At 38.1% G+C, this 20315-nt stretch overlaps 2 protein-coding genes across 3 annotated transcripts in view; one reads left to right on the top strand and one right to left on the bottom strand.

Annotated features, from left to right (window-relative positions):
• The window catches only part of LOC123310717 (pair-rule protein odd-paired-like), a 28073-nt gene extending 20346 nt beyond the window's left edge, over positions 1-7727 (top strand). Inside the window, exon 2 of one of the 2 annotated variants that reach the window (XM_044894345.1) lies at positions 5957-7727. In XM_044894345.1, coding sequence (XP_044750280.1) covers positions 5957-6357 — 401 coding nt within the window. In that variant the 3' untranslated portion in view covers positions 6358-7727. The remainder of the gene's footprint in view (positions 1-5956) is intronic. The other variant, XM_044894346.1, reaches the window with a different exon arrangement.
• The window catches only part of LOC123310734 (pickpocket protein 28-like), a 103016-nt gene that overhangs the window by 49669 nt on the left and 33032 nt on the right, over positions 1-20315 (bottom strand). The gene's annotated exons all lie outside the window — the stretch shown is intronic.

Raw genomic sequence — 20315 nt, 5'->3', positions numbered from 1 at the left:
AAACCGAGAAGGGTCTGCAATAAGGCTTAATCCTTCAGAGATATGAGAATCATAGTAATATGTGTCTAGACGTAGGCTTAGCTTAGTGAAATTCCATTGCCTGCTTAACAACCAATTTTTCTGAACGCTCTGAGGTCCTATAGGTGATATGGACGCTGCAAATGTCCCGTGTGAGGACATTCGCCAAACAAAAGCTGTCTTGAACAACCTCGCCTCATCGAAAACTAATAAAAACTAACAAACCTATCGACTGTGAAGTCATTAACCTTGAGAGAACCCCAATAAATCATTTTAATGGATCGCGAGGCAAGACGAACGGAGAAAAAATCCAAAGGTGGACCAATAAAATTCGGAACCTAATTTATTACGTCAAATTCTAAAGGTAAACATCCTCCGGGACGTATAGATAGAGTGAGATTTCTAGAGAAAATCCGGCCGATCTCAGACTCCAACTGCTCGGACAGTTACTGATGGCGATACTGCTTGAATAATGGGAAATGAAATTCATAATTGCAGTAAATCAATTTGTTTGTCGTCGAGTACCGGTGGTGTTTTAATCTATGCTGTAACTACAACAGTCTGGGAAAACTGAGCAATGAACATGCATATTTATGACGAACATTAACTCTCGAGAAAAGCTTAGATGAGGGAACTGCATATAACAGAGTGCAAACGCCAAATCTCCAATACAAGAATGCTGAGACATTTATGAAATTAACATCAATATCATATTAGTGTCGGTATTTCTTGAATTTCGCAAATACTTTCTGTTTATGGCAAAAAATAATCACTGATTATAAAGTAGGCGCATGAACAGCCAAAAGGAAATCCATGATAATCTGGAAAAACTTACATTCTGTTGAATTTCATATAACTAGCATAATGAATGAAGAAGGTTAATATTCTGTGCTTCAGCGATCTTTTTAATCGGTTTGTGCTTATTTTCCGAATTTTTACAATCTGTCAAGTATAAGTGCCTTAGATTCTGCAAGAATATGACAATATTTCTTCTGATCCATACCCTGCTTTTGAAGTGCCATCTTTAGGGGGCTTCAGCAGGCTTTTAGAAAAGGCTGAACCCCTCAAATATTTTCGCAACCATATTCAATTATATACTTGATGTATGATCAACCTGGAAATCATTTTTGGTATATACGTTTAGACACATTAAGCTTCAAAATTCCATAACATCGACACTGATGATCACCCTCCTAAATCTCTTTCCTAATACGATCTTAACCGGATATAATTGTGACTGTTCGGGAATACCATACTGGATGATCCACCCCACTATTGAAACGAACGTTCAAGAACCATCTATTCGTATTTACGGTGCCAATATAACTTGACGTTAGCATAAAGGTGCCAAAGCACGGTTCGTAAAATGACAATGGTCCCAAACTAAAATAAAATATAAAAGTTGTCATAGGAACAAGGGATGATAAATTTGGCCACCGAGTTGGGACGTGAAGTCAAGGCCTGCCTCGTGAAATATTAGTTTTCCCTTGAAGCTCCTTTTTTCACGTCCGAAATGCGCATTCACGATAATGGATTTTCGAGTAGGTAACTGAACAATGATAGAGACGTTTCTTGTGGCCTGCATTCCAAAGTTTCAGGGAAACTATCCTGATATCAGACAAAATTCGTTTATCCCGTGAAAGGTGGTGGAAGTTATCGAAAAAACTTTATGGAGCGACTGCGACGTTACATAATTGCTGTGCGTTCATTGTGGAAGAGGGAGATTGTTTACAAATAATAGCTGCAAGCATCCCAAACAAAGCGGAGATGTTGGGAGGCCGGAAACTGATTTAAGCTTTTCACATTATGTATTTGACAGCTGACAGAACAATACATCTTCCTTCTTCTTCTGCGTCATCTTCCCTGTTCGAGCTGACAAATCGATGTCTAGTCTTGGAGCCGTGGTAGTAGATTTAAATTCTGTATATACCTTATCGAAATCTCTCATCTGCGGATATAAAATTGATTGGATCTGCTCCGAAGAATCGCTTATCATTATTGAATAAACTTCCACGTGATATTTTCGTTTATCGTTTCGAACCATTACGAATTATTATTGTTTCACGCAATAATATTTATAACAATTTAGAAATACATTCTCGCATAACTATAATTATTTACATCGTGCCTTGAAATTCTTATCCGAGTTGTTCCTTCGACTTTGGGAGTTACGGTCCAAGTCACATTTTAAGTGAACATTTGACAGGTGTCAGTTAACCAGTGGAACACTCGTGAAATTCTACACCCAACTAATGTTATTTCTATAAACAATTGTCGGAGCTGGAGTTGTATCTGTGCCACATCTGTTTACTTATATGCATATTCACAACCTAAACGTCTTTTCCTCACTGAAATTGAATGGATTACGAGAAGAAAAAATTACATGTTCAAGAAATCTCCCCAAACGTTGAGAAATTAATGGTTTGTGATGCTTCCTGACCGGAAACATATAGAAGAATGTAATCCTAATTTGTCCTCGAAAAACTTTGTTTTTCTTTGGTAGAAAAGGTCGGAAACAAATAGATTCGGAGTTATAGCCATTTATTAAAAAAAAAATTTCGTTATTTGAAAAAAACCGACCCATAACCTGATTGTAACTCAAGTAGAATTGAAAAATTTGTCTTCTGCAGTATCGCCAGATGACGTTCAACCTGCAAGAACTTTCAAAACGTTATTTCAGAACCAATTTATCGTTTATTAGTGACATTCTTGATGACTTGTTAATCTGTTGATATAGTAAAATCTAATTTCCTGACATTTATTTGTTCTCTGGTTCTCACTTCGTACAGAATTGAGCTTTTCTCTTGAAAACTAGTAGAGAAACATTAAAATACAGCTACAATTTTATAGATTCATCAAAAATTAAGAAGTATTCCCCAGATTACGATCAATTTATGCAAGAATCTTTAAAACCTCATTTAGAAGCCAATTTATAGCTCTGGCTTTCATCGATAGTTTCAATCGAAAATCCAAGAAGCGTTGGGCCGGTTCGGCACCTGGATGGGAGACAACCCCGGCTACGATTTCGAACGCGATTTTTTCAAAAGTATTTTTCTCCTCAAGTATCGTCTTGGACTTTCTTCCGACGTCAGCGAGGACGCACGAAACCGTTTACACGAAAGAATGCTTGGAGCTTTTCGGGCAGAGGCACCAGCAGGTCAAGGGTCAAGCGTCTCCCTCACCCACGCCGCGGCCGGTATTCCGACTACGGCTCGTCCACGAGAGACTATCCCATGTGAAATTTTGATATTCTCCAGTCCCGAGACTGTACGTCCGACCGAATCATATTTCACATAAACCAATAAACCAAATTTGACAACAAATTATTTCTGTTACACTCGCCTCGTATTCTCCGGAGGAAACTCGTTTCGATTTTTTTTGTTCGCGGATGTGTCAGACGCGCGATTCGAACCTCGATAATGGTCCTGGGAGACGGACGATGCAACGAACGGTGATCCTTCTCTTTCTAGAAGGGAAAAATTGAGCTTTTATTACTGGATTTATACACTGCGTGTCTCTAACTTGGAAAATTCGAGAGCACCTTACGCAAAAAGACCTCAGAGCTATTCAACAATGCTGCAACGGTTTCTCTATAAAAAAATTCAGGAGAATCTCGTCATTCTCGGAGCTGAAGAAGAAAAAAGTGCGCTCAAAAATATTCGTAGGGCACCAAACTGTTATCCTATCCGAATCGACTGTCTCGCCAACGTTGATCGATATTGATGGTCCCGAGTATGACTTGAAATTTTTCAAATTAACTCCGTTGAACAACAACTTACGTCCGAGCCTAATTTTTTATGTCTAACGTCACGGATGAGGTGGGTCAGTTTAATTTCTATTCGAGGTTATAATTCGTTGGGCGGACCACTAAATTGTTTTCGGCAATGATTGGCACTTCACAACTGACAATTTCATTTCCCGATGGACATTTTCGGAATGTTCAGGATGCCTTCCTCGGCGAATCAACACCGTGAGTAAGAGGTTCGGAAAAATTGATGGATTCGTTAGAGAATCAAGAAGAAATAGGTATGATACAAAAAAAAAGGTAAACAATCCTTCAAACTACTTTCGTTCCGTTATACAAAAGTTTCAAACTCGAAGTCTAATCCCTTTTGAAAGGATCTATTCAACACCTTCCAACTGATTTATGACGGATTAATATAATGAAGATATATGGCTAGGATTTCTGCAGTGGTATAGTAGCAAAAGATCAGATATCGTAAATTCTCCGAATCGCAGTCCAACAAAGAAAATTGACGAAGATGCTCAGAGATCAAGAGAAAGAAGACTTTCGAGGAATTTGTTTCAAGATTTATTCATTACGAACTGATATATCTGCGTATCTATTTTCTCCGATGATTGATGTGAATGTACCGGAGATTTTTGCTATCGATTTCAAGCTAAAAACCTGATACACGTGCTACAATGGTAGGTTCTCCTATACAATAGCCGAAATCTGATTTTTAATGATGACAAATGGGCTTTGCGATGTTCATCACACAATAAAACGGATAAAATGCCTTCTTTCGATGAGTTTCTAAACGCTATGATCGATCAATTCGAAGGTTTAATAGAAATCCTAGCGAATTTGATCATAGCTTCGATAGTCAGGTTCGATATGGACCTTTTCAAAATTTCCGGTACTCGTATAGGTTGTATGAACGTGTTGATATAATAGAACATGAGAGCAATTATTTCTTGAGATACTTCATTTCAAATCGTTTTTGCTTTACCGACAATGCAGATCTCTACTATGATACTCTTGACGAAGTTTTAAGTAACCATATCTTTTTCGGAATTTTTCAAATATACATATTCCGAAAGAGCAACTCTTCTACTATTAAATCTCAAAATTTCATCGATCTCACCGTTCGGTCTTGACGAATTCATATAGTTTATCATAAAACAGGGCAATTCTAGTTCTGATGAATCCTAACCAATTAACTCCAAGGTTGACCAAGGATCTGATAACCGCTCCTGATTTTATAGAAGCCGGGGATCCGTCCTATAAACAAAATATAAAATCAAAGGACTCATTCGGATGCCACCAGGTCTAATTTACGACGCGTAGGACCGTCTTTAACTAGGGAGGTTATGGATTTCGAGAACCACCATCATTTATCAAATTTCATCCGCGCCAACGATCTCTCTGTTCCAAAAATCGGTGAATAATGGCATGAGGTTAAAAGAATGGGAGAGAAAGGAAAGAATAGACCCTCGCTGCGGCAAAATCCGACAACAAACTATAATAAAACCGAAATTTACTATTTTTTTCTCTTCTTTTCTGTGAAGTGGGCATAGGTATGACATGTGAACATCGTGGTAGACTTTCAAATGTTCCCGAATTTATGTTTTTCTACCTGGGGGCCTTTGTGTCAGTCAAGCGACTGACCACTAGCGACTCGTGGTGTTTTAAATTATGTAACAAATAGGCTGGGAACGCATAATTTGGCTTCGGGGTGTCGCACACCGTATAGATGATCCGATTACTGATTAGGATCTAAGGGGGTGGAGTCGTCAAAATGCGATAAAAAAAAGGAACAGGCCAATAATCGAGAGTCACTCTGTTGGGATTGGCAGAATTACATGGATACATTCCGGATTGTTGAATCTATGTGGCCGAGGCTTGATTGAAATCCATTATTGATCATGGTAGACACTTTAACTAGCAAAATATAGGTACTATGGACTCAAAACTTTCTGAAATTCCAGAATTTGAGGCTACTTCAACATTGTATCGGTTATGAATCAGAAAAAACTACTGACTACGATTTTTCTTTCAAATTCGACATGGAATGGTTAAAATGACATTAAAACCTTTGGTACACATCGACAAGATTTGCTATTCACAGAAGATACAACAAACGCGTCCCCAGTAATTCTTGATTCATTTTTGTGACCGTTTATCATCATTCAATCAACTCTTTTTTCTTTCCAGGAGAAAAACCCTTCAAATGCGAATTCTCCGGCTGCGATCGAAGATTCGCAAACTCCTCCGACAGGAAGAAGCATTCCCACGTGCATACCTCCGACAAACCCTACAATTGTCGAGTAGCAGGCTGTGATAAATCCTACACCCACCCCTCCTCCCTCAGGAAACACATGAAAGTACACGGTATGTCCGGGAGATCTCCAAGGAGCTACGACAGCGACGGGGAAGAATCCAACACGTCCTCCGTGGGGAGCATATCCATAGCTGCAAGTCCGCAAGTGGCGCATCCTCCACTGAACAACAACGCTGGTCTTGGAGAGTGGTACGCCAACTACCAACAGGGCACCTCGACTCCCGATCCCCTAACAGGTCTGGGTCCTTTCGGGAACATACCGCCGCCTTACTGACAATAGTTGATAACCTTCTTCCAAGAAGACTGTAAATACGACTGTATATTCTGAACCATACGCGTATAGAGCATATTTATATTTTGTGATAAGGAGGGACGAGAATTCGTAAAAAGTTACCTCAACCGTACATAAATGAGTTCATGAATAGATAGATACACCTATAGGAATCAACTTGATGCATTGGTTTTTGAACGAGAATCACTGGTTTTGATGAATATGAAATACAGAATATGGGTGACTGATATCTTGCTATTTTCCTCTCAGTATTAGTGAATCTCTTTAGCCCAAGCTCATCCAAGAATAAATTTAAGAACTTAATTGCTATTCATATGATTCAGATCTTTAATTTGACATTAATTCAATTCCTTTATGAAAATGAGTTTTGTAAAAAAAGTATTATTGCAACTTGGGAAAAAGTTCATTGAAGTATCCACCAAAGAGATTTGACTATACAAGGGTGTAGTCAAAAATGGCAGTGACATATACCTAACCTATTCAATCAAACCTAAAGTTTGATTGAATAGAACCTGTGAGTTGAGGTTCAGATATAATTGATACAGATACTCGATTGAAATCTATAACTACTTAATCCCTTGCAAGAATGTACCTAGTGCCAGTCTCTAATTTGGAATAAATTGAGTAAATCGAATTAAAGGCTCTGGCACTGTATATTTCGAAATAAAAAAATACCAGAACAGAGTTGCAATAAAAACTACCCATCTGAAATTATCCCAATTTTTCTGATACTTAAATCAGAGAGTGACTTTTTACCCTTATAATTAAACAATCCGATTAATTTTCTTCATACTCATTCTGCATCATATTTACTCATTTATTGTGATGGTTGATCAAATCTTTCCCACATAGAATGGGAGTCGAAATTCAATTAGATTTTCCTTGTTATCCCGACCAAAAACCCATCGACTGTTATTCGTGAATCCTCCTTAATTGTATGTACTTCAAGCAAAAGCTGTGATAATTTTGGAAAAGTTTGAAATTGTTTATAGGTACTCACGTGAACCAATTCCAAAATTTCGGCTGATGATCAGTGCAATGCTCTCATTCCGATCATTGAATTCCCCCGCTCGTCTATATGGTTAATTATTGTAAATAGATGTACATATGTAATTTAAAAAAAACGTCGATTTGAATTCCTATCAACATAAGATTCGAAATGTTTCATCTCCAATTGAAGAGCTGAGACGATTTCGATTGTTTTGGATGTTATTGGTATATTTTGTGAAGTGTACAAAGGACATGACTCTAATGTAAATATCTACATATATATCTATCAGGGATCTCTGTAAATCTTGTAAACCCAAATCGATAATAAATATTTTAATTTGAAATTATTCTGAATAAACAATGAATCTAAAAACTGCATTTTATTTCCCTTGAAATCAAGAAAGATTTTCATCAATGGGTCAGTGAGCCAAGAAGTGTTGTTTGACATTTTGCAACTCGATGAGGGTGAATATAACATCACTATTACCTTCAGACACCTGAAGTAGTGGTGAAAACTCATAGTTGTTGGAAATTATATGATTCAGTTCTTCAATTGAACCATTTATTTTTGCGAAATATTGGCCCCATCAATTCAAATTCTTTTTATTTGGGTACTCTACATTGATAGTGTTGATTAGCTCAAAAGGGTGTTTATTTCATTGAATAAAGTCCAAAAAATCAGCCATATCCATGTAGGAATTGTTTCCATGGTACAATTAATGGATTGGGATCATTCCCGTTTAAAAATTGTTCCCTAAAGTATCCTGCGATGTATTCATCCATCTCATTGAGAGAAGCTGGACAATTGGACCCGTATCAGATCAGGTAAATATTCAGTGAACACTTATAAACCATGAGAAACTCCAAATGCGCACATAAAATTAAAACAACATACTACAAAATATCAAAAATATATTTGTAGGATTAATATGTTGTCCTTTTTAATAGGCGCATAACTTTTTGTTAAAATTTATGGCTGGTTAAATTTGAATATTTATAAAGGGACAAGTCTACCTGTCCCGGTACCATTCTGGGCATATTTTAACGTGTTCAGAATCCGAGGAATGTCAGCCTGGCCATGCCGTATTAATTACCGTTTGGTTGTCAGGTGATAATATGGATCACCACAAAAACATTAATATGGGATATGGAAATAAGAGAGGCTGGATGTTGGGGAGGAGATGCGCATTCATTAGACACGGGTGGAAGATAGATTTAGTATTCACAACCTCGATAAAACTCAGCTCTCACGAAAGTGAAGCTTTTGCACGTTGCACGTTCATATACTAATGACTTTATCTGAAAAAGTGCCTTTTCACACAAAATTACGATATATATCGGCCAGTTGCTTGGCCAATATTGAATTTTCCACATTGTTTGGTGGTCCCATAGGAAGAAACACCCCACAAAACCTACTGCGATGTTATTCGCTACCGCCTACACTTGGAGATCTGAAAACACCGATTAATTAAACTTGTGACAACTTGAAACGGATACACCTGTTCTTTCTGGTAATTTCTTCACACCCAACACCTTTGTGAGCAGTAAGCGATGCAGTTGGTGATTATTATTACCATACAATAAAGTCTTAAAACATCCTTGCGCTGCTTTCACAATTATCAGCTTCGCTATACCCATCCGTCATTCAGGAAATAATATTGAATTTTTTTCTCTGGTTAATCGACTAACAGCATCGATTTGCAACATTGTTCAGATTGAAAAAAAAAAGATGGGACTCTAACTATACATTATGATCTTGAATTATGTTTTGAAGACAGCACATGTATTAACATTCAGCCTTCGAAGAAAGGTAGTCTGTCCAGAATGAAGATCAGCGATAAGTATTGACTTATTCGCGGATTCTCCAGAGATGGTAAACTAAGAGTTATGCCAAGTTCTTTGCCCTCTCGATGCCGATAGTGATAAAGAACTTGTTCGATTTGCGGTTGTTGAAAACTGAAGAAGAATCATAGACGTCAGCTTGTCCTTAAATGGTTTAATAATGGATTTAACTATTCCCGGATGGTTAATCTATTTCGAAAATGAATTTCCTCCAACATATAGTCTGATCTTACACTGTGATTCTGATTCTCTGGCAGAATGAAGGAGATTTTTTTTAGAAAATTTCAGCACTACAATTTATTTCAACCAAAATGAGTAGAGTCTGTTCAATTTTCTCTTCCAAATGAAGAAATACGTAAACCCCATTCAGTTACGTTCCTATGGTTCCAGAAAAATATGGATTTTGAGGGTCCGTCCATTTTTCTTTCTCTACTGATACAATATTATTTAGTTGGTTACAATGAATCATTTCCCCACACCACGTCTGTAACATCTCAGCTCTGTTGGGGGTACAGCCTTACAATACGCTTGCTGTTGGTATTGCTTTTTTATCGATTCCAGGAGCGTAGAGCTTGGGGGAGACTTTGGGGGAAGTTCACGAATAGTGACGTCGATAATGGCTCCTCATGAAAATTGACAATTCCAAAAAAAAACGTCTAGCAAACATATTTCTGTGAAAACTTCACAGGGTATATACGGTCTGACTGTGAAAAACATTAATTAAACTATGAAGATGTTATTGTTATAGGGAAACACGTATATAGGTATTGATTTTCATCAATTATCGATCATATCAATTAAATATGAAAAGAGTAATCGATAAATATATTAAAGTCTCAAGTGTTGAGATCATATTATCATAAGAATTGTCTATGTTGGTCTGTCTAACTCTTAGAGTCTTTACGATAATTAGTATAGTAGCCCATCTCGAAATGGACCAATAGAAACAAACCTGTGCCCCACCCAGAAATGATCAAACTGTCCCGAGACAGGCCACATATTCAACCCTTGTTAAATAATAAACATTTCTTAATGAAGTCGACACCGACCTATCAAAATAGATATTTTTATTGAAATATTAAAACATAAAACCCCAATAGAAGCACAATATACTGCCCACAAAATTCAAAATGCTCACTAAACAGCATTCTTCGGATTTTTATATCCTTTCCATATCGGCAGATAAGCTTCGTATTAATTTGATTTTATTTTACGATGACGTAGACCGATAAATTTGATCTCTGGTCATACGGGACTGGAAAAATGAAATAAAATGAGAGGAGATGGCGCCAGCCACCCAGGGGCGTAGGCATCATCACGGAGACGGGGTCAAGTTGAAAAAATATACCTATGAAAAGCATTGCCATACAGAATTTATATATGAGTAAAAGGAATGCTCTTCATTCAATATAACATTTCGAAATCGAGCACGTATTCTGAGTATGTGATCCTACATAATATGACATAATAATTTCTATAACTGTTGACTTTGTTCTGAGTGTAACTGCCAATCAAGTACTTTGCGGAAAGCAGGAGCTTTTTGCAGGCGATAAGTAGGTTCTTTGCCCATGAATTCATTCGTCTTAAATGCCATCGATGTTCGTTGGATCAGGCAAATTTTTTTCTTAGCGACGTCCGCCAATGATCCGGGCCATCGGATCCAATCAAAACAGTATTTGTCACGTTTTTCTTCGGTAATTGGGGATCGTTCTTTAATGGTCAAATTGTTCATGATGCCGGCTAAAATGTTTACTGGTCGGTGGTTTGGTAGTGAGAGGCCATTTGCGCCAGAGAGCAAGAACATTTATAATAAACATAAGTGGTTATTGGTCTGTTCCACCTTCCCAAGAAGCGCTTTCGGTAGATTGTTAACATTTATATCGACGGTACTGGAATCGATTCGTAATAAATATGTATACAGCCTGGTGCGCGGCATTCAACTTTTAGGTTCGCCTTTAAAAAGTGCATACATGACTGTGCTGCATTCGATCATTGATTGACTCCCTTTCGAATGGATAAAATTGAATTTCTACAGATGAAAATAGCCAGAATTTTGAAAAAAATTTGAATATTCTATGATTTTCCAGAAACACTGATGATGTTTGAGTGCACAGTTTTCTTATGGTCCTCTATTACCCTCTATCTGATGGGTTATTCGTCAGAAATCACCCTGTAGATTAGACAAAGAGGGGAAGGAAGAATCAAGAACTAATTATTACCTTTTCCTATATACCATATGAAACATGAATATAGAAAATCTTCAGAATATTCAATATTTATTCGTCATTCATATTCAAAATATGAAAAATTTGGGGTAGTTTCTGTACTAATAACGTACAGATAATTCGATCGTTGGCAGGCATTTAGGGGTGTGGATCAGAATACGATACTCCCAAAAAAAGAGCAAAACACGAAACATTATAGTGGCTCCAGGATTCAAGAATCATAATAATATGTTGAAACAAAAGGGAACCAGTAAAAGATGAGGAGTCGAGATAGCCAGCGGACAAAACATCTAGACGCCAGTCGGCATTCCTTGGAGCAACTTTGTCATATGAAATATCATATACGAAACTTGCCTCAATGAACTGGTCGTGGCTTGAAACGTAAAGAAACGTTCATTCAATATTTTGGTCTGTCGCGTCTTTTGGTCATTCCAAATTAATACTCTAAGGGTTTTCAGGAATATGATTGTTGATGCTGATTATGCCACACCATTAAATCAACCGGTAGTTGAGTTCATAATCAAACTAGATACAAGATGCCTGGGAAGAGATAGACCATCTCATTAGGATATTTTCCTAACCTTAAATCAGAGAAGAGAGAAAAATGTTGTTCTAAATTAATTAATATTGGATGCACTGTTCTTTATATCATTTAATATATTTATATACTGCCAGTTCCCATGAATTTTAAAGCCTCTTGAAGTATCTCCATTTTGTAGGCTTCAAAATCAAAGAGACTTCAGAATTGATCATGAAAATGGTTTTAAGATATCAGTAGAAATCGCGTAATTCAATTTCCTTAATCATCAACATTATTAAATGACCCAGAAGGTACAGGATTGATATTGTTTTTCTCTTTTCGTGTTGAGGACCCGTTGAATAGAACAATTTCAAGTTTTCGCAACGTTATTCACGTTTTCTTCAGGCACATTTGTCCGTTCGCAAAAACGGGATGGGATGGCGATTTTGGACCAAACAATAACTCGGGACATTTTGACAGCCTGAGAAATCCTCCGGGCAGGTCTTGCAACATTCACCTTCAACCAACAACGTTCATAGGTAAATAAATTGAAATGCTACAAGAACGATAAATAATAAGAGGAATCCGAGACAACATCTCTCATTTATGATAAATAGAGAGAGAGAGAGACCCGTTCCCCCTATACCATAAATTCATTATGACCGGACTTTTTCGGACCTTCGTCTTCGAATTTATTAACAGCCTACATTGAAAATTCCTTTCTATCCGGGGATATTACTCATTTCGAATTTCCACGCATACTGATGCGCCTTTCAACGGAAACTGACCATTTGAAATGGGAAGAATACACGACAAGCTCGTATATAGTGGACGAGAACACCATTTGAACTCATATCATCCACAGACCAGATTTTTTTGTGTGTCAAGATTCTTCCTAGGGCTCAGCTTATAGTTCCTCCAACTACGAAAAGACTTGCAGTAGCTGCATATTACTCACTATAACAATATCTGTCATCACTCTACCGTCACACTCATTTTCCAAATGAAGGTTACATTTATTTTTGGATAAGCCAAGTTAGTAAAGGCTTATCCAAGAACCCATGCATGCAAACTGAACCCCATTCGTCTCTACCAACCAAGAGAAGTGCTAATAAGTAAGCAGGAAGAGCGTTGGTTACAATACTGACCCTTGAAGATCACCTTCATTATCCATCACCACGTCGTTGCTTTCATAAGCTAGAAGGACCTCCATCCTTACACATGAACTTCCAGGTAACGTCGAAAATCAGAAAAAATTGATAGTTCTCATCCACGAGAGAAATTTTTGATCTTACATTGTTGAAGAACTTTTGAACAGTTTCAAAGTTGAGACACTCCCCCAGTGTAGCCTTCTGCCAGATTGTCAAAACGCTAACTCGACTGTTTACCTGGAAAATGGTACAAGAGAAGCTAAGAATCACGTTTAAACAAGGAATACGAGGATACATTGATATCTAGTTAGCCTAGACCAGTTCCATGCATAAAAAAAAATATCGAGTTACCATAGCAACGAACAATAACTCATTAGAAGTGTCAGTGTGAAGTTTGAGGTCGAAAAAGTAAAACAGAGTTACGCAATAAATTAAAAGAGAGAAGATGTCCACCGAAATTGTGAAAATCGAAAAATTGGAGTATATAGAGCCATCATCAAGTACCTGAATTTAAAAGGGTTAAAAGGTAAGCAGATTTACGAAGATATGCTTGATACCCTTGGTGATCAATGTTCTTCATATGCGACCGTGAAATTGGATTGCAAGATTCAAAAGAGGTAAATTTTCCATTGAAGATGAAGACCGATCGGGAAGGCCAGTTTCTGTGTCAGTCCCCAAAAATATCGATGCAGTTCATGACATGATTTTATCAGACCGTCGAATTGGGCTAAAACGGATATCTGAAGCACTGAATGTTTCATACGAACTCGTGCATCATATAGTTCACGTCAATTTGGACATGAGAAAAATTGCTGCAAAATGGATCCCCAAATGTTTGAATGTTGACCAAAAGCGTGCAAGGGTAGAAGCATCGCGTTCGATCTGTGCTCGATTTGAAAGCGATGTAGTCTTCTTAAACCGAATTGTTACTATGGATGAGACTTGGGTACATTTCTACGATCTAGAAACAAAGCAACAATCGATGGAATGGCGACACTCTGGTTCTCCAAGACCTAAGAAGATTCGTGTCAAAAAATCTGCTGGAAAAGTTCTTGCTACAGTTTTTTGGGATTGCCATGGAGTAATCATCATTGATTTTTTGGATAAAGGTAAAACAATAACCGGAGATTACTATTCGACATTACTGAACAATCTACGGGAGAAAATTAAAGAGAAAAGACGCGGAAAGCTATCCAAAGGTGTTTTGTTTTCGCAGGACAACGCCCCTGCACAAAAATCTTATGTTGTCATGCAAAAAATTCGTGATTTAGGGTTTGAATTACTAAGACACCCCTCTTATTCAGCAGATTTGGCTCCATCCGACTATCATCTCTTTCCTCAACTGAAAAAAAGTTTAAAAGGTAGTAAATTTTCTTCCAACGAGGAGGTAATAAAAGCTGTGGAGGTCTGGTTTGCAGAGCAAGAAGAAAAATTTTTTTTGAAAGGTCTAGGGACGTTGCAGGTTCGCTGTAATAAATGTATCCAATTAACAGGAGAATATGTTGAGTAATAAAATATTTTGACATTGAAATTTTGTTTGGTTCTATATAGTAGGCTAAAAATCTTTCAATATATCCTCGTACTTAACGACGAACTCGCGTTACCAAAAAACCCTGTCTAATTTCCTCACATGCTTTTACAGACTGTCAACTTGGTGCATCCAATGAGGAGCCACGTGAGACCTCCGGTGCTTTCCTTCGTAGCTCGTGAAAAATCGTTTGTTGATTTAATGGGCCATTAGAAAAAATAGGATAAACCCCCAATATATCCCGTCCACTTAACCCTTACCAATAAATAGTAACAATGTTTGGAATGCGCGCCATATTAACATATTCACCTAATTGCTGGGGGACGCGTGCTGGTTTAGAGGTCCATTCTGTGGATCCTGGAACGGCGGGTGGTGGTCTGGCGCCCCGCGGGGGTCCGTCCGTAGTTCGGTTTCTAATTAAACTGATCGATTGCGAGAAATTCAACGTGCGTTATGCAACTGTATCGTTGTAAATCGTCGTTATCATTTTGGTGCTCGTTTTAACTATAACTGCCGGTCGACACGAATTTTCAAAAAACGTCGAAATCTCGAAAAATATCTCAGATGACTTTGTTCACCTCAATAAAAGAAGAAGAAGAGTTCCTAAGACAGTGATAACTTGAACGCCGATGGGATTGTTCAATTGGCCAATGCAGAACAGTTTACCATAGGATAATTCGGAGTTTTTCTGCCCTGCTGTCGCAGATTTTCAGATTTTCGTGAACCTATCCCAAGAAAACCTGGTAGATCGCACATTACCTGGATTATTTCTAAACGGAATAATTTTCCGATATAGCAACTGGTCATTTCTGCGTATGGTACCTGGAGGAAGCTAAATGGGCTGAACTGTAGGCGTGTGGAAGCTTGCTAATAGATCGGATGCCCATTAAGAGCCAACAGTTAATTATGGCTCGAAAATTATGGCCTGGGTGAGACGCTTTCAGACGGCGTATTATTTACGAATGATCAGTCATAAAGTAGGTAGGTTTCTGAATTTTGTCTAAAATTATACGAAGTGCGATGTCTGAAATTGCAAAGATCGATATTTTTTCATCAACGTACTCGAATTTTTCTCTATTATTTGTCGAAAATGTTCATAAACTGAAGCTTTTGAAGAGTCTGGGTTGTAGCAAGCTGAAAAATATTACAAAGTGAAGTCTACGCTTCAAACGTAGATTTACTTTGTGCCCTTTTAACAAGCGTCTTGTTTTTCCATTTCTGGGCTCGATTCTTGAATCTATGGAATTGAATCCTAGAGGAACATAATTCCTTGGTTAATATGGCATTGGAAGCAGTTTCTTTGTGTCAGTCCCCGAAAATATCGATGCAGTTCATGACATGATTTTATTAGACCGTCGAATTGGACTAAAACGGATATCTGAAGCACTGAATATTTCATACGAACGCGTTCATCATATAGTTCAAGTCAATTTGGACATGAGAAAAATTGCTGCAAAATGGATCCCCCAAGGTTAGACATCAGTCCATAATATTCTGTTCATATCGATCTGAATTTCATACGAAAACCTTGTTTTTTACCGCGTTGAATATGTTAGATTAAGAGGATGTATATTGATATCTAGTTAGCCTAGACGCCTTCATCATAGTTCACGTCAATTTGGCCATGAGGAAAATTGCTGCAAAATGGATCCCCAAATGTTTGAATGTTGATCAAAAGCGTGCAAGGGTAGAAGCATCGCGTTCGATCTGTGCTAGATTTGAAAACGATGTAGACTTCTCAAACCGAATTGTTACTATGGATGAGACTTGGGTACATTTTTACGATCCAGAAACAAAGCAACAATCGATGGAATGCCGACACTCTGGTTCTCCAAGACCTAAGAAGTTTCGTGTCTATAAAAATCTACTGGAAAAGTTCTTTCTTCAGTATTTTGGGATTGCCATGGAGTAATCATGATTGATTTTTTGGATAAGGGTAGAACAATAATCGGAGATTACTATTCGACATTACTGACCACTCTACGGGAAAAAATTAAAGAGAAAAGACGCGGAAAACTATCCAAAGGTGTTTTGTCCCTTTAAAAAAATATGTTTCATTTTTGGTCAAGCTTAGCTTAAGTTTGAATGAGCTACGCTTCACACCTTCTCTTGGCCATAAAATATTTCAACAGGGTGGGAAATCGAAGGACTACTTGAGCTGCTTAGCTAGATCTTCCTAAAGATTACACAATTTTAAATTGCCTTTCTCTCCTATGCCCTGTCAGTTTTCTGCTTTCTATGCTTTTCAGGTGCCATCTTTGTAGGAGGTTGTATCTAAGTAGATGCTTCTCGGAAAAACAAACTTATCTATAGTTTTCGCCATGGAATCTGTTATCGCAACTTTTCCTTTACTGTATACCCTCTTCCCAAGGAAGTATTCAGTGAATCTTTCTTCCCATTTTGTATCAAACCAATAAAGATCATTTTGATTATTATTTGCTCCAATCGGCCACTGTTAGCGACCGGAAACGAAGGAATGTACGCGCGTAAGTTATTTCCCGAATAGAAAAAAAAAATCGACACGAGGTTTCGTGGGATTCAGGCATATGTTGTCGATTAACTTGAAAACACCCCACGCTTTCCGCGTCGCATGGGGCGAAATGAAAATATGAGAGTTTTACTTATTTCCCACTTTCCCTGAGATATTATCGCTCCACCCCTGTAATAAACGCCCCTTCTTCTCCCAGCGGGCACTAAGTGTATTTCGAGATCAAAGTACGCGAACCACTTATGGTTGCTTTTGTATACACGTCCTGCGAGCGGCTAATTCTTGATCGAGGTTTTTCATTTATTCCGTAAATGAACGGAATAATTTCTTTTCCGGTATATACTTATTTCTGGACCAACCCTTAAAACCCCCACTCCGCTTCAAATTCCAAAGTTTTCCACGTAATGCGAGGATATATTGAAAAATTCTTAGCCTACTATACTCAACATATTCTCCTCCTTGGATACATTTATTACAGCGAACCTGCAACATCTCTAGTTCTTTAAAAAAAAATGTTTCTTCATGCTCTGCATACCAGACCTCCACAACTTTTATTACCTCCTTGTTGGAAGAAAATTTACAACTTCTTTTGAGTTGAGGAAAGAGATGATAGTCGGATGGAGCCAAATCTGGCAAATAAGGGAGGTGTTCTAGTAATTCAAACCCTATATCACGAATTTTTAGCATGACAACATGAGATTTATATGCAGGGACGTTGTCCTGCAAAGACAAAACATCTTTGGATAGCTTTCCGCGTCTTTTCTCTTTAATTTTTTCCCGTGGAGTAGTCAGTAATGTCTAACGGTAATATCCGGATATTGTTCGACCTTTATCCAAAAAATCAATCATGATTACGCAATGGCAATCCCAAAGAACTGAAGAAAAAATTTTTCCAGCAGATTTTTGGACACGAAACTTCTTAGGTCTTGGAGAACCAGAGTGTCGCCATTCTATCTATTGTTGCTTTGTTTCTGGATCGTAGAAATGTACCCAAGTCTCATCCATAGTAACAATTCGGTTTGAGAAGTCTACATCGTTTTAAAATCGAGCACAGATCGAACGCGATGCTTCTACCCTTGCATGCTTTTGATCAACATTCAAACATTTATGGATCCATTTTGCAGCAATTTTTCTCATGTCCAAATTGACGTGAACTATACGATGAACACGTTCGTATGAAATATTCAGTGCTTCAGATATCCGTTTCAGCCCTATTCGACGGTCTGATGAAATCATGTCATGAACTGCATCGATATTTTCGGGGACTGACACAGAAACTGGCCTTCCCGATCGGTTATCATCTTCAATGGAAAATTTACCTCTTTTGAAGCTTGCAGTCCAATTTTTCACGGTCGCATACGAAGGACATTGATCACCAAGGGTATTAAACATATCTTCGTAATTCGTAAATCTGCGTACCTCTTCCCATTTAAATACAGGTACTTGATGATGGCTCGATAATCCAATTTTTCGATTTTCACAATGTCGGTGGACATCTTCTTTCTTTTAATTCATTGCGTAACCCTGGTTTACTTTTTAGACCTCAAACTTCACACTGACACTTCTAACGAGTTATTGTCCGTTTCTATGGTAACGCAATATTGGTCTAGGCTAACTAGATATCAATACATCCTCGTACAAGGTGAAAAGCATCCACACATTTCCCAGTGCAAAATTCGACTATATTTAAGAAAGACGATAAATGCGGTTGGCGTTAATTACAAGCCATATCTCGATCCATTCTCCATACAATTCTGACAAATCCCTCGGGTATTCCAACTCGGGATAGCGATGCGATCATCTTCGAGATCTGTGCCTCGAATCTCAAGTCGTCCTCTCGTAATGCGAAATGCCTATTGACGTATTGTTTGCAGGCGGTAAAATACCTGCCTCTGCATCTCGGTCACCTGGGTGGTCCGAGCGCAGAAATTGATTGACATGTGACAGATGACAGAAGAATCCATACCTATGGCCAAACTAATTGTATATACGGTAGCTTATATGGATCGGATGTTATACTTGTTTCTGGAGTTTTTGCCCTCTTGAAAATCGAACAGTGAACGAGATGATTTATTCATTCGTTGCCCGGTAACTGGGTTAGCCTTAAAATTATGGTAAGCGCCGTTTTCGGAAATGGGACAAGCGAAAGTAATTACTCGGTTTTTTCGGGAATTTCTCGATGTTATCGGGGGAATTCGTTTTGTTCGATAATAATTCGGGAAAAAATTAATGTATACATCAGTGAATAGTCGTTACAGTTCAATAGCTAACAAGGAACTTCCATAACTTTCGATGTCTCCATTAAATCACATAGAATACACTGATTCATATGCTCCTACTCTTACCTTAACGTCATTGCCTTGCTGAAACGAATGGGGAACCATCGAAAATTACCCTATTCTTCGTTTTTCATTCGATGATTGGACAGAGAAGATTAACATTATCCCGATTCTTGTTTGTCCGGATTGTCTACCCCAATCTAACACAATCCGTGTCACATATCATCCCGATCTCTTTCTTCGACCTCAACGAAGCTGCGTCAAAGTAAATCTGCCATGTAAACATTCTAATAATATGAAAAGACATCAGCTCAGATAAGATCTTGGTATAGGTACGGCCGTGGTCCCGAAGTCATTTCGCTTTCTTTGGATCCCTCTCCGGACAGATCTTATCAGAAGATCGGAATCAGATCGCAGACAAGTCGGGCATCATCCCATCGGTTCGGGGAAAAAGAGTGTTTATAATTCCATTGTGTGCTGATTTGACGCCGATCTGATATGCCCCATCGCAATCCACGGATTTTTACGCTCCATACCTTCACGACTAGCCCTAATCGCATGTGGCACTCGGGGTAATAGAGGCCACGTGAAGGGTTTTAAAAAAAAGGGCTGGTTGCAACGCTTGACTGTCGAGAAATGTCAGAAACATCTCTAATACGAGGATGTATTGATATCCAGTTAGTCTAGACCAGTTCCATGCATAAAAAAAATATTGCGTTACCATAGCAACGAACAATAACTCATTAGAAGTGTCAGTGTGAAGTTTGACGTCGAAAAAGTAAACCAGAGTTACGCAATAAATTAAAAGAAAGAAGATGTCCACCGAAATTGTGAAATTCGAAAAATTGGAGTATCGAGCCATCATCAAGTACCTGTAGTTAAGGGTTAAGAGGTAAGCAGATTTACCAAGATATGCT

The sequence above is a fragment of the Coccinella septempunctata genome, chromosome 4 (genome assembly GCF_907165205.1).
Source record: "Coccinella septempunctata chromosome 4, icCocSept1.1, whole genome shotgun sequence".
Classification (NCBI taxonomy): Eukaryota; Metazoa; Arthropoda; class Insecta; order Coleoptera; family Coccinellidae; genus Coccinella; species Coccinella septempunctata.
The sequence above is the reverse complement of the archived record's forward strand: the minus strand, read 5'-3'. Positions and strand labels throughout refer to the sequence as shown.